The 14,781-nt window shown below is 45.5% G+C and overlaps 1 protein-coding gene across 1 annotated transcript; it reads right to left on the bottom strand.

Moving 5' to 3' along the window:
• Positions 1 to 176: 176 nt before the first annotated feature.
• On the bottom strand, positions 177 to 14,335 carry CUNH3orf84 (chromosome unknown C3orf84 homolog). Its single transcript, XM_005074938.3, has 4 exons — positions 14,226 to 14,335; positions 11,835 to 11,948; positions 1,055 to 1,111; positions 177 to 593 (listed from the first exon to the last, which is right to left on the bottom strand). The coding sequence occupies exons 1-4, from the start codon at positions 14,250 to 14,252 to the stop codon at positions 177 to 179; spliced, it is 615 nt and encodes a 204-aa protein (XP_005074995.1). The 5' UTR covers positions 14,253 to 14,335.
• Between the last annotated feature and the right edge of the window lie 446 nt (positions 14,336 to 14,781).

The raw sequence follows: 14,781 nt of genomic DNA, 5'->3' as shown, positions 1-14,781 counted from the left end.
GAGTCTGTGGCAGGCCCTGTCCTTTCTCACTTAGTGGCAGGGTTCCCTGGACAGCTTTTCCCCAGCCCAGTACACAAACATTGGACCAAAGGCCATGGGAGCCAGACCCAGAACCTAGTAATGAGCTGATTACAGGCCCCTGAGACATCTTGGACTGTCAGTACAAACAGGCTATGTCAGATTAATGTGTTTAATGTTTGGGACCAGTTTAAACACTCAGCAACTCCAGCGTGAAGGTAGTGCTGCAGCAGCTTGGGTCTTGGGATCCCGGGGAGGTCAGGCCGGATTTCAGTGACTGGCTCTTGGGGCCTTACCTTGGCGCTCCCACAATAGCCACCCCGGGATGGCTGGCAGAAGTTGTGCTGGTAGGTGGTGCTGATGTAGGGAGGCTGGACCTGCACAAAGTGGACAAGGCGCTGGGGGAGCCTGCTGAGTTCTGAGCCTGCCCGGAAATCGGTCTGATAGGAAGACACCAGAGGCGGCTGCTGGCTCAGTTCCAGTTCACAGGGTCCCCAGCGCAGGAAGGTGTGTCTCTTCCACAGGCGCTCCAGGTCTTTCCGTCTTCCAATTCCCTGCAGCAGGCAGTAGGGGCCCTCCTCAACGGTACGGGCCCTTGGCCCACAGTCTTGGCATTCAGGGATTGCTTGGGCCCCCAAGTAATTCCAGGATGGTGATGCTGGAATTGTGCCTGACCTCCCTAGCCTGTACCCTGCAGTCCCAGTAATATCATCCATTTTAGCAAGAAGTCCCTGAGTGGCCCCCTGGGATATTTGTACACTCTTGGGCAAACTAACAGAAAAAAAAAAAAAAAAAAAGGCAGAGTTGTCGTTGTCTGGGGCATGGGCTATTTAGCAGTGGAAAAGGTAGGGAAAATAGACTCTCCTCTGACTATTTAAGAAACCTTTGTGAGGTTTCAGAAGGATGGCCATGAAAGTCTAGGCTCACAAACAAAAAACATAAGAAACATTTGAGCCCTAAAGGTTTTATGTCTATGCTATACACTCCAGCCAGGGGCTCCTCCCCCTTCCTCCCCCTTCCTCTTTCCAGCACTCACTTTGTCGTAGGAAGTGCGATTGTCGTGCTTGGAGAAGAAGTGTTGTCTTACTGGCTCCTTGAAAGAGATGAGAAGGGAGGTAAGGGGGACAGGTACTTATCTGCTCCTGCAGATACTGCTCAGGGCACATAACTGGGGAAGCTGCAGGAACCGCTACTTCTAAATTGCTACAGTGCCAGCACCACCCTGAAAGGGGGGAGAGGAAGAAAGCAGTGCCTCACTCCCGTGTGTCTCTCATCCTGCCTCACAAGCTTGAGGCCACTGGGATGTCCGTCCCGATAGCCTGTCATCAGTGGAGGGCTTGAATCTGTGTTACCTAGGCTTCAGGCTTCCTGCCTCCTCCCACACTCCCTAACGGCACAGCTATGCTCTGAGCCCTAAATGACATCTGGAAATGAATATGTCTGTCTCCATTTGAGGGTATCTGCTGGATCCCCGGCTCAATAGTCAACTTGCCTTCTCCACATCTTCATGTCCAGGCTTGGCAGGCATCTCTAAACACATCACTGATGTATGAGTGCCCAGCATGTGTATAGCCGCATGCTAGAAGAGGGCATCATCTATTATAAATGGCTTTGAGCCCCCATGTGGGTGCTGGGACTTGAACTCAGGACCTCTGGAAGAGCAGTCAGTGCTCTTAAACACTGAGCCACTCTCCAGTCCCTGTTTGTTGATTTGAACACAGAGTTTTGTTACAGTAGCCCAAGCTGAATTGGAATTTAGTACACAGCCCAGGTTGAACCTGCTTTTAGATGCTGGAAGGCTGCACCTGGCTAATCCTGGTCAAAACTGCCATCATCTCTTGCCCGAAGTATTGCAAGAACTTTCCACCAATGCCCATGCTGTCGAGATACCCACTCCCAGTCTGTTGTCTTCTCAGTAGCCAGAAATTCCTTAATTACATAAACCAGGTCATATCTTGTTTGCCAAAAATCTGCAAAAAAAGCTTTTCATGTTTGTAACAATCAGAATCATAATAGTGGTTCATGAGAGCCACATGACACAGCTCCTTCCTTCAGTCACTTCTACATCATAGTCTCTCTCTTCAGACCAGGATTCCCTCCTTAGGCCTTATCTGGCCGGATCTGTCATGGATGGGGTGGTGGTATTAGCAACAGGCTCAGATAAAATGCAAAATTTTGGGTGTCTCAGTGGTAGAGTGCTAGCCCAACTTGTTTGAGACTCTGAATTTTTATCCCTAGAACCAGAAAAAGAAAGAAACAGGGGGAGGGGGACTTACTCCATCTTGAAAAACCAAACTAAACCAAATCAAACTAACTCCATCAAAGATTGATGATTCCGTTAAAATAAAGTGTGTGGTATGTCTTTAACACTCTTTCTACCCTTTTGGTACTTTTTGCCTTAGCTATTATGTATCTGGAAGTAATCTCCAAATAGCATGATACTCGATGAAGACAGGAAATTGGCCAGCATTTCTAATAAAGAAGGTGACACAATTGGCACTAAACTCCCAGGGCTCTTGCAACTGAGGGTTTAGTTCAGTGGTAGAGAGTGGGTTTTTCATGTTTAAGGCCCTGGGTTCAACACACACACACACACACACACACACACACACACACACACGCACACGCACACGCACACGCACACGCACACGCGCACACGCACACGCACACGCACACACGCAAGCACCAAAATCAACTAATAATCAACCAACCAAAATCCAAGGCTGTTTACAAGAGAAAAAAAAAAAAAGGAGAAACTCTTCAGAACCTAGAACAGGCAAAAGGTTTAGACTCCGTACCTAATCAAAGCCAAAAAGAGAAAGTGAGCCAGGTCTGAGCCACCTTGTAATCCCAGCATTTGGGCAGTAGGAGCAGGCAGTGGTGGCACACACCTTTAATCCCAAAACTTGTGGATCCCAAAAAGGTGATCTGAGTTCGAAACCAGCCTGGTCTATAGTGTGAGTTCCAGGACAGCTAGACACAGAGAAACCCTGTCTTGAAAAACCAAAACCAGCCAACCAACTAACCAACCAACTAAACAATCTAGACTTTATCAGACTTGAAATATTTCTGTTCTTGGGGCCTACAAAGACATCTCAGCAGTTAAGTGCCCTTACTGCCCTTGTAGAGGGTTTGTGTTCAGTAGTCACATCCATACCCTGTGGCTCACAACCACTTGTGATTCCAGGTCCAGGGATGAACACTTTTTGGCCTCTTCTAGAACCAGCACACACTTGGTCCACATAAAATAATGCAGGCACACATGTACACACATAAAAATAAATAAATCTTTTAAAAAACGGTGCCAGGCATGACTGCCGTGTTTCTAATCCAGCACTTAGGTTGAGGTGGGAGGTTTGTCTCCAGTTCACTGCCAGCCTGGGCTACTAAGGGAGACCCTGTCTCCCAAAAGATTTTTTTCCTTTGAAAATCTATAAGAAAAGGATGAAAAGCAAGCTACAGACAGGGGAAAAATATACTTGCAAACCACATATTCAACAAGGTCTAGAATCAGCTGGGTAGTGGTGGCACACACCATTATTCCCAGCACTCGGGAGGCAGAGACCGATGGATTTCTGTGAGTTGGAGACCAGGCTGGTCTACAAGGCTAGTTCCAGGACAGCCTCCAAAGCCACAGAGAAACCCTGTCTCAAAAAACCAAAACAAACAAACAAACAAGGACTAGAATTTAGACTAAATAATGATACCATTGCAATAGTAAGATATAAGAAATGGACAAATAACATAAAGATGTTTCACAAAAAGAATATTCAGATGAAAAATATCATGAAAAGATGCTTGACATCATTAAACACTGGAGAAATGCAGATCAAAATCACAATGAAATCTTATCACACATGTATCAGACTGGCTAAAACTAAAAATAGCGGCAATGCCAAGTGTTAGTGAAAAAGCAGGGAAATTGGATCATTCATGCCCTGCTAGTGGGAATGTAAAATGGCAAGGCTACGATGGAAAACAGCTTGACAGTTTCTTTTAAAAACTAAACATGCAACTACCATATGATCCAGCAACTGAGCTTCTGGGCATTTATCCCAGAGAGAAGAGAACTTATGTTCACTCAAGGATTTGCACGAATGTTCATAGCAGCTTTATTTATAAGAGCCAAAATTGGAATCAGCTCAGATACCCTTTAATAAAGCAAATGCTTAAACAATCCAATACATACAAGTCATAGAACGCTACTTGGTAATGAAAAGATATAGCTATTTATAGCCACAACTACTTGGATGACTCTCCAGGAAATTACACTGAGCCAGAAAAACCAACCTCCAAGGTTGCATACTGTATTATTACACTTACATGGCACTTTTTCCCTTTAAGTCATTGATTTGTTGAGACAGGATTTCACAGTGCAGCCCAGACTGCCTGGGCTCACTGTGTAGCTTAGGCTAGCAAGAAATTTGTAGCCATCCTCCTACCTCATCCTCCCAAGTGCTGGGATTATAGAGGTGGCCACAACGCAGGGCTAATTGTCTTTTCTTTTGAGACAAGGTCTCCCGGTGTAGGCCTGGCTGTCCTGGAATTCAAAGGTTTCCTGCCTTCTCCTTCTTAGTATCAGAATTGTAAGTGTTATCCGTCACACTTGGCCCAACATTTTCAAATGACAGAATTTTAGAAGTGAAGGCAGCTAGCTGAGTTGTGGTGGTGCATACCTTTAATCACAGCACTCAGGAGGCAGAGGCAGGCAGACCTCTGTGAGTTTAAGGTCAGCCTGGTCTACAGAGTGAGTTCTAGGACAGCCAAGGGTACACAGAGAAACCCTGTCTGGAAAAACAAAAAACAACAACAAAAAACCCAAATCAAAAGAAGTAAAGGCATTTTAGTAGGAACTGGGAAGGGAGGGAGGCACAGCAGGCAGGTGGGTATGCAGTAAAAGGCCAGCACCAAGGTTCTTGGTGATGCTGGTAAGAAAGTTAACTCTGCTACTGGCTATGTGAACCTGCACTGGATTACATCCTGTAGATCTTAGTACATATACACCAATACAAGCACAACTGTGTCCATTTATGAAATTAGTAAATTGCAATCATGTCAATTACAGCTTTGTAAAATGTTGTTGTTAAGAGAAAACTGACAAAAATGCAGAAGGGTTCTCTAGTATTTCTTCTAAGCATTTGTTAATATATAATCCTTTCAATGAAAAAAAAAAAGACCTGTAGGATGAAAGGTGTGAAGCCCATGTGTGAAGCAAGTAAATAAGTGTGACCAGGCACTGCTGTGCACTCTGTAATCCCAAAACAAAGGAGTGCAGGCAGTTGGACCAGAGGTTCGAGACTGAACTAGGAATTCAGCTCTGTTAGCAGTGTGTGCGCCCAGCATGCATGAGGTCCTGTGGCTTGCCTCCCAGGAACACAAGGTGGGATGATGGGAATACTTGTAAGCTTTGTGACGAGGTATGCTGTGATTGTTATAATAAAAAGATGAATGGCAAATAGCGAGGCAGGAGGTATAGGCAGGATTTTAGGGAAGAGAAAGGGAGAGGAGGAGGAGGAATCCAGGCAGCTGAGATGGTCCAGCTTCACAAACTATCCAGCCAAGACTTCTGGTAAGCTCTATACTTTCCCATCACACAGAGACTAAACAAAAAATAATACAACTAGCTCTTATAGAACGGGGCCATTATCTCAATTTTCTTAGGGTTCCCTGAGGATGCTGTTGTCCCCCACAGACAACAGGAAGCAGTCTCAAGAACATGACGCCCAAGTTCTCAAGAAGTGATGGGTGGTTTCTGGTCATATGGTGGGTTTGTCATCATTTAGGGGGGTTGACTACAAACTGTTATTGGCCATATCAGGAAAAAAGTTGAACAAAGGAGATTCTATTTAGGGATTTCTTTCTGAAGGGAGAAAGAGGAGATATAGTATAGAAATTATGTGATAAAAGAGTAGTTATTAAGCCTACCTTTAAAATAATAATTTATTTTTATTTGCATTCATGTTTTGCCTGCATGTATGTCTATGTGTGGGTGTTAAATCTTGGAGTTACAGACAGTTGTGAGTTGCCATATGGGTGCTGGGAATTGAGCCTGGGTCCTCTGCAAGAGCAGTCAGTGCCCTTAACTGAGCCTTCTCTCCAGGCCCCTTCAGTCCACTAGTATGAAATATTTTACATTGGTATGAATTTTTGGATATTGATACAAACTTAAGGCTATTTTTGTTATACTGTATATATATTTCTACTCCTGTTGAAGGTATTGTCTCTATGCAGCTCATTTAAAGATGTAATGTAAAGTTTTAGTCCTTGAAAACAATTTAGGATAATAAAGAAATACATGTTAGTAGTTAGTCATCTGTGGCAAACTTATAGTCAAGTTAGGTATGTTTTCAAGGTCAAACAGAGATATATTTTAGATAGTTTTCAAACACTTCAGAGAGCTACAGAGTATGGCATTTAAGGTGTTTAATAACATGAGGCTGTTCATGGCAGTGGGATGTGTCTGCTCCTGGCAGCACCACTCTACTTCAAAGAAGGATGATGGACACTGAAGAACCTCCTTGTGGAGCTTGCTTTCATTGTGGCAAGAAACTGCCCTTGCCTCCACTGCTGGCAGAATGCTGTCCCAACTGTACAAGCAGGATACAAAAGAAAGCAATTGCTGAACTTTTCAAGACAAGGTAGGACAGTCTTTCAAAATTCCTGCTTCTCAGAAAAGTCTGTCAGATATTCTAGGCTTGGGTGACTGTCCAGGCAGCCAGATGTCCCAGCCAGAGTGCTGGGATTAAAGGCGTGCACCACCAACCCCCAGTGTGAATGTAATTCTTACCTGATAATTGTTCTTTTTCTTTTTTTGGTTTTACGAGACAGGGTTTCTCTGTATTATTTTGGAGGCTGTCAGTCCAGCCTAGCCTAGAACACACAGACATCCGCCTGCCTCTGCCTCCCGAGTGCTGGGATTAAAGGCGTGCACCACCACCACCCGGCTGATAATTGTTCTTATTGTATATAGTTTTACTATGTTAGAGTTACAATCTTTCCTTTTTATTTAGACAGAAAGGAGGAAATGTTGTGGGATATTTATACACTGTGTGAAGATATATTGCTGTGATTGTTATAATAAAAAGCTGAATGAGATGTCTAGGCAGGAGGTATAAACAGCATTTCCAGGGAGAGAAAAGAGGAGGAGGAGGAATTTAGGCACAAGGGAGAGGCCAGGAGACACAGAGAGGAAACAAGAGGTGCAAGGTGGACACGATAGAATAGAACATTGATTAATACAAATGGGTTAATTTAAGTTATAAGAGCTAGTTAGGAACAAGGCTAATCATAGGCCTATCTTTTATACTTAATAAGAAGTCTCTGTGTCATTATTTAGGAGCTGGCTTGTCGGACAGAAAAAGTCCATTACAGAGGAAGTGATGGTACATTCCTATGATCTCAGCACTTGGGAGGTAGAGGCAAGATGGTTAGAAATTCAAGGCCATTTTCAGTTCCAAATGATTTAAGACCCTCTTTCCAAAACAACAAAGTTCAAGTTCACACACAGCTACACAGGGAGTTCAAAACCAGCCTGGGCCAGTCTCAAACAAACAAACAAATGGTTGTGGGGGAATAGATTATGTGAAGCTAGGTCAGTCCTCAAAGTGCTTGTTCTGCAAACATGAGGACCTATGTTAGATGTGGTGGTAAGGTGCACCACTGTAACATTAGGACTGGGGATGTGGAGACGGGAACATCCCTGGGGATTTGTTGGCCAGCCAGGTTAGCTGATGAGCAAACCACAAATCCCAGTGAAAGCCCTGTCTCAAGGTGGATATCTGCTCTGAGAAACAACACTCAAGGTTTTCCTCTGACCTCCATATACATTTGCACATATGCACACACACACACACACACACACACACACACACCACACACACACCACACACACACACACACCACACACACACCACACACACACACCACACACACACACACCACACACACACCACACACTCACACACCACACACACACACACCACACACACACACACACACCACACACACACACACCACACACACACCACACACACACCACACACACCACACACACACACACCACACACACACCACACACTCACACACCACACACACACACACACCACACACACACCACACACACACATACCACACACACCACACACACACACCACACACACACACCACACACACACACACCACACACACACACCACACACACCACACACACACACACACCACACACACACACACACACCACACATACACACACCACACACACACCACACACACACACCACACACACACACCACACACACACCACACACACACATACCACACACACACACACACACCACACACACACACACACACCACACACCACACACACACACCACACACACACACACACCACACACACACACACACCACACACACACACCACACACACACACCACACACACACACACATCACACACACCACACACACACACCACACACACACACACACCACACCACACACACACACACACACACACACACACACACACACACACACACACACACACACACACACACCACACATTAAAATCTGGACGCTCAGGACAAGTTCCAACTGACCTCCAGGTTTCTCCTATCTCTATTCTCACTGGTAGAGTCACACACAGCCTAGAAAACACTGACTGCTGTTGTTAGAGACAGCTCTGACTGGAAACTCATTATTCCTACAGTGGCAGGATAATCTATTGACTCCCACTGATTCCAGTTTTGCTCTCTCACAACTGTAGGAGCCTGGTGAGAAAGAGTTATTTCCTCTCCACCCAGGCAGTTCTGGGTATTCTTTCCCCTTCAGAAGTATCAAATGCATTTCTTGTCTCTCGAACCATTTAGGCTTCTCTCCTGTTGCGGTACCCATGGTATCTGGGCAGGTGGGACTCAAGATTTGATTCATGATTAAGAGGCCTTGGGGAGAAAGGTTCTGCTGGGAAGAGGCAGTGTTCCCGTGTGGGAGAGCTAAGTGTCCTGGGGAAGCTGGACAGTGTCAAGTCAGCGGGGTTCTGAGGGAGGAACCTCTGTGTCGGTTGGAGACAAGGGGTGTAACAGGAACACAGCACTGCAGCCAAAGGAGCTGCTCCATCCAAGTGTGACTCTTCTTGTCTGACTTTAGGGACAAACCGGACTGATATTACAGTTCCCAGGGGCCAGTCGGGTAGACTAGAATAAACCCATCTGGATTCAAAGGAAAATGAAAGAAAAAAAGAATTTCCCCCATACCTAGATGTCATAGATGAAAGTTTCATCTGCTCTAAGCTGGAGAAACGGGTTGCTCCATCTCAGGAAGGCTTTTAAACAAACAACCCTGTCTGTAATCAGCCAATGGGAGCAGAATGTGCACCTTCCCAAGGCAGTCCTATTAATTAAAATAGGCTTAGACTGAGGAAGAGCCTTGAGACTTGACATTTATTCAGCCAATACATACAGATCAAGATGTTTGGGGTATTTGATAATGCTAGACAATGCCTCAAGTCTTCAAATGGATCATCAGCCAAAACAAGTCTCCTAAATGTCTGTTCCTGAGGGATGGGCTTAACAAATCAAAAGGATGTTTGTTTGCTCTCTGGGATGAGAGCTGCCTGAAGGATATTGTAAAAGTCAAGCAGAAGGTTCTGGATTGCTTCTGCCTCTGTACCACTAGCTCTCAGTTTTCTCTTCTCTCTCTTTGGTTTAGGACAAGATGACCTTGGACTCATTATGTAGCAAGGCTGTCTTTGAACTCTTGACCTTCCTGACTTCACCTTCCAAGTAATGGGACAGCAGGTGTATGCCAGCACACCGGGCTTCATCAGTCTTTGAAAAGGAAGGAGGGCCGGGCGTCGGTGGCACACGCCTTTAATCCCAGCACTCGGGAGGCAGAGGCAGGCAGATCTCTGTGAGTTCGAGGCCAGCCTGGTCTACAGAGTGAGTTCCAGGACAGCCTCCAAAGCCACAGAGAAACCCTGTCTCAAAAAACCAAAAAAAAAAAGAAAAAAAGAAAAAAAAAAAGAAAAGGAGCCGGGCGTTGGTGGCGCACGCCTTTAATCCCAGCACTCGGGAGGCAGAGGCAGGCGGATCTCTGTGAGTTCGAGGCCAGCCTGGTCTACAAAGTGAGTTCCAGGACAGCCTCCAAAGCTACAGAGAAACCCTGTCTCGAAAAACAACAACAAAAAAAAAAAAAAAAAAAAAAAAAAAAAAGAAAAGGAAGGAGGGTGCTGATGGGCAATCTGAGCTGCATTTTGGGCCTGGTTTTGTAAGCATCGCCAATAAGCTCTTCCAACTGGAAATGCTAAGAATGCTAAGAAACGTGCAGCCTCTAAGACCCTGCTGTCAGCCTGAGAAAGCAGCTTCTGAAGAACCTAGATGGCAGGTCTGAGAGGCCCTGGCAAAAGGCTGGTGGAGAAGCTGTAGTGAGTGGAGTGTGTTTCTCTGGGCTTTCCTCCTCTCTGCCCTTGTTTAGGAGCAGATCGAGTACATACATCACTATGACCACGTCAGAGCCCTGGGAGGAGACAGAGGCATCTTTCTTATCCCCTTCTGCTCTCTGCTGACCATGCTTCTGTTCTCAGGAGCACCGATTCTTTCTGAGCTCCTCACTGCACACTATCTTTCTCTTCTGGATTCTAGCTGCCCCTGTCCCTTTGGGTTCTTCTGGGATAACAGTAAAGACCATTTGCCAGATTTTTGTTTGCTTGGTTTTGTGTTAAGGCAGGGTCTCACACACCCTAAGCTAGACTCAAACACACTATAAAGTTGTGGAAAACTTTGAATATATGATCTTTCCATGTGCTGGGATAGGAATGTGCCTTGTTTATTTAATACTCTGGATCAAATCCATGGCTTCATGCTGGATAGTCAGGCACTCTACCAACTGAGCTACACACCCAACCTGTGTGTTTGAGACAGAATCTTGCTACATAGCTAAGATTACAGACGTGTACAACCAAGCCCAAACACTTGGCTATGAAACAGTGACACAGCTGGATGCGATGGCTCATGGGTGTAATCAGAGAACTTGAAAAGGTGGAACAGGATGATTCTTGTGTCTTCAAGACCATCCTGAGATACATGATGAGTTAGGCCAGCCTGGGCTACAGAATAAGACCTTGTTTCAAATCTTATCCTCTAAACAAAATCTTGAGGCCTCCATAGCTGCTGCTTTTGTACACACACATACTCCTGAGTTTTCCTATTCTGACTGTCTTTTTCAATGCTGTGAGTCGGACTGGTGTACACATCCCCTTAACTATAGGTATGAAAATGGTGGAGGGCTGGACCTGCGTCCTCCTCCTATGCTCTTGGGTCTTGTTTCTTCTATTCTAAGCTACCTATGCTCCCATCCCAGTCCTCCCTAGTCAGGTACGTGGGCTGGTACCAGCCACCGCCTGCCCAACTAAAAGGAGATTTTCTACTCATGCCCAAGTCCTAGACTGGGTGACTAGTCATGGATTTTTGTGGCCTCAAAGAATGTGAAGCTAAGGGAAGTTCAGTAAAATTCAAGGTTTGCTTCCTCAGTTCTGAAGGCATATTCCCATTGCTACCCACCCTACCTTGGCTTAGAACCTTCTCCCATGCCAAAGGATTCATAAACAAAACTGCCCACTTTGGTACCTGCTCTTCCCTACCCTTTTGGTAGACATCTCATCTCAAGGACATGGTTCCAGACCTCCTGCTATCCCAGGGATAGGCTGTTCCCAGGTGCCTGTCTTGACAGTCTATCCCTGCAAGGACTGAGATGGTGCTTGGGATCTCACAGGAGGCAGGAATGGCCCTTCCCTCCCCACTGCCCTCAGGATGCTTTGTACCTCACATCTCTGCAGGAACACTGCTGGAGGAGGGGGCTTGGCTGCCAGGCGATACTCTGCAGCACTCTCGCTCTTGACTTGGCCTCGGTAGTGCCCGTAGAAGCCACTGTTGTGCTATAACAAGGAAGGTATGAATGATGGTAAAGCCCACTTAAGTCCTCATCCTGGGGCTTCTGAGAAATCAGCAGCTCCTCCTTAGCCTTTCTGACAGTAGACTTTGAAGAGGAACAACACTCCTGGTTTGGGGCCAGCACAGAGTTGTTCCCATCTTTTTTTTTTTTAGGTTAGAAACAATCTTGTTTCACATGTCAATCCCAGCTCCTCCCCCCATCTCTCATTGAGACAAGTGGCCTCAACATGTTGATCTATGCAGACTATGTGTGTATGGGAGGGAAAGGACATCATCTAGTCAGAACATACTTCTGTAGGTAAAGCTACTGTTGAGTGGGGTGCTGCTTGCTTTAGATCTGAGAGTAAGTCTCCTTTGTTTCTCTCCCCACTGATGGGGAAAGTCCTTCTGTGTATATGTTGTCTTATTGGTTTATTAAATAAAGCACTGTTGGCCAATAGGGAAGCAAGATAGGTGGGACTAGGAATCGAGGAGGATTCTAAAAATCAGAGGCACAGTCATTCACAATGTAGGCACCAGAGAAGTAAGAGGTCTGGACCTTTTCTCTGGTAAGAGAAGACCACATGGAAATACTCAAATTAGCAGTTATGGGTTAATAATTAAGTCAGAACTAGCTGATAAGAAACCAAGCAAACATAGCCAACAGCTTCATAATTAATATAGTGTTTTGTGTGTTATTTTGGGCCTGAGACAGCTCAGCTGCAGGACCCAGGCGGCTGTTGGGAAGAGTACACATTACACCCCATAATATTAATAGTGGGTCAAGAGTCTCTGAGAACGAAGAATCCAACAGATATTACTTTTGAACCTATTGGCAAGGTTGTGAACATTCATTTATCATACGTTCTGGTATTTTGGGGCAAAACTTAGTACATGGGGCACTTAAGCAAGGCATAAAATTTCCCAACAGATGCCGGGCGGTGATAGTGCACGCCTTTAATCCCAGCACTCGTGAGGCAGAGGCAGGAGGATCTCTGTGAGTTCTAGGCCAGCCTGGTCTTCAAAGAGGGTTCCAGGACAGTCTCCAAACCTACAGAGAAACCCTGTCTTGAAAACCAAAAAACAAACAAACAAACAAAGTTCCCAGCAGAGGATATAACCAATAGAGAATCCTCCAGATATAAGTCAGAGGAGGGTACTGGCAAAAAACCAGAAGTGAGTACTTGTCGGCCAGGCATGCTGGCTCACACCTGTAATCTAAGCAGTGGGCAGAGCTGAGGTGGAGGAGAATGTGAATTCAGGGCTATACTGAGTTACATAGAAAGTGCAGGGCCAGTCCAAGCTACAGTGGAAGACTGTCTAAAAAAGACAAAGAAAGAGAAGAGAAAGTAGGAGACACCATGTTGGAAATAGAATGGGTTTAGGGTAGTCAATAGGATGCAAAGGGGAAAGGGGAAGTAGGATGACCAAATACATTTATATGCATGTATTAGATGGCTGAAGAACAATACATCTGTTTGACTGGAGAGATGATTCAGCAATTAAGAACACTGATTGTTCTTCCAGAGGGCCTGAGCTTGATCCTCAACACCATGTGGCAGCTCACAACCATCTCTATTTCTAGTCCTAGGGAATCTGATGCCATCTTCTGGTCTCCTTTGGCACCAGGCACATACACATGCATGAAGAAAAAAACATCCATGCACATAAATCAACAGAAAGTACATTTTTAAACATTAAGTCTCTGTGGAAGGGCTGTTCTGTGCTGATATCATTAGGTGGACACTCTATGGCCCAGCCCTTTTGTATTGAGTCCCTTTGAAGAACAAAGTCCCCCATAATTATAACCCTAAGCAGAGAGGCCTGGTTTGAGGCTGGCCTCCAGCTATAATAGTGGCTTCCTTGACATCTCCTTCCTTTTCACTGAAGATTTGCACCTTAATTGTCTTCCTGTTCCTATACTATTTGTGGACACCCTCTCACTCTTTACTCACTTTAGTTTAACAATATTTGAGTTCAACAGCACTCCCTATGTTCCAGGCATGGGGGACGGGCCCAGGAAACAGATAAAAACAATGATATCCTGATGGTGTCAAATTAGAGAGCAGCTAGTCCTGAAGGTCTGATGGAGCTTGGGAGGACCAGTGAAGAGCTGATGCTAGGGGAGTAGGAGGCTCACTCGAGAGCAGGGGGCAGGGAGCAAGGCAACCTACAGGGGCATGGAGGTATGGGATGCAGATGCAGATGCGGGAGGATACCTCACTTCATCCTCATGACTCACAAAGACTCGTGCTGGCCAGAGGGTCAGGGTTAACTCTTACCCAGGAACCTATTAAAGCACGCTGCATCTTTCCACGAAGGGAGCCAAAAAGGCAGACTTTCCTCTTGTCTTTTTGATGCTACATCTGAGGAGAATCTCAGGAGGTGAGCTATTTGTTGCTTAGTAACAAAGGGAGGCTGTGACTGCACAATGCTGCTGCTGAGGCAGGACCCAACCTCTTGCCTGCTTGTTCTTGCTGCCCTGTATCTTCATGAGAGAACTCTAGTTCTTGTCATTGTGGGCCCAGGAAAGTCTTTATACAAACATGCAGTTCTCCATAGTAGAGTCTGATGAACTCACAGCCAGTGAAATATTAATGATCACTTTAGAAGCAAATACTGAGTCTTTAAAACTCTGTGACAAGCTGGGCGTTGGTGGTGCATGCCTTTAATGCCAGCACTCTGGAGGCAGAGGCAGGGGGAGGCAGGACAGCCTCCAAAGCCACAGAGAAACCCTGTCTGGAAAAACCAAAACAACAATTGAAAAAAAAAGAAAGAAAAAAACAAAAACAAAAAAACTCTGTGACAAGGCTGGGCAGAAGTAGCACATGCCTTTAA

Source organism: Mesocricetus auratus, unplaced genomic scaffold, assembly GCF_017639785.1.
Source record: "Mesocricetus auratus isolate SY011 unplaced genomic scaffold, BCM_Maur_2.0 Super-Scaffold_100691, whole genome shotgun sequence".
Taxonomy (NCBI): Eukaryota; Metazoa; Chordata; class Mammalia; order Rodentia; family Cricetidae; genus Mesocricetus; species Mesocricetus auratus.
The sequence above is the reverse complement of the archived record's forward strand: the minus strand, read 5'-3'. Positions and strand labels throughout refer to the sequence as shown.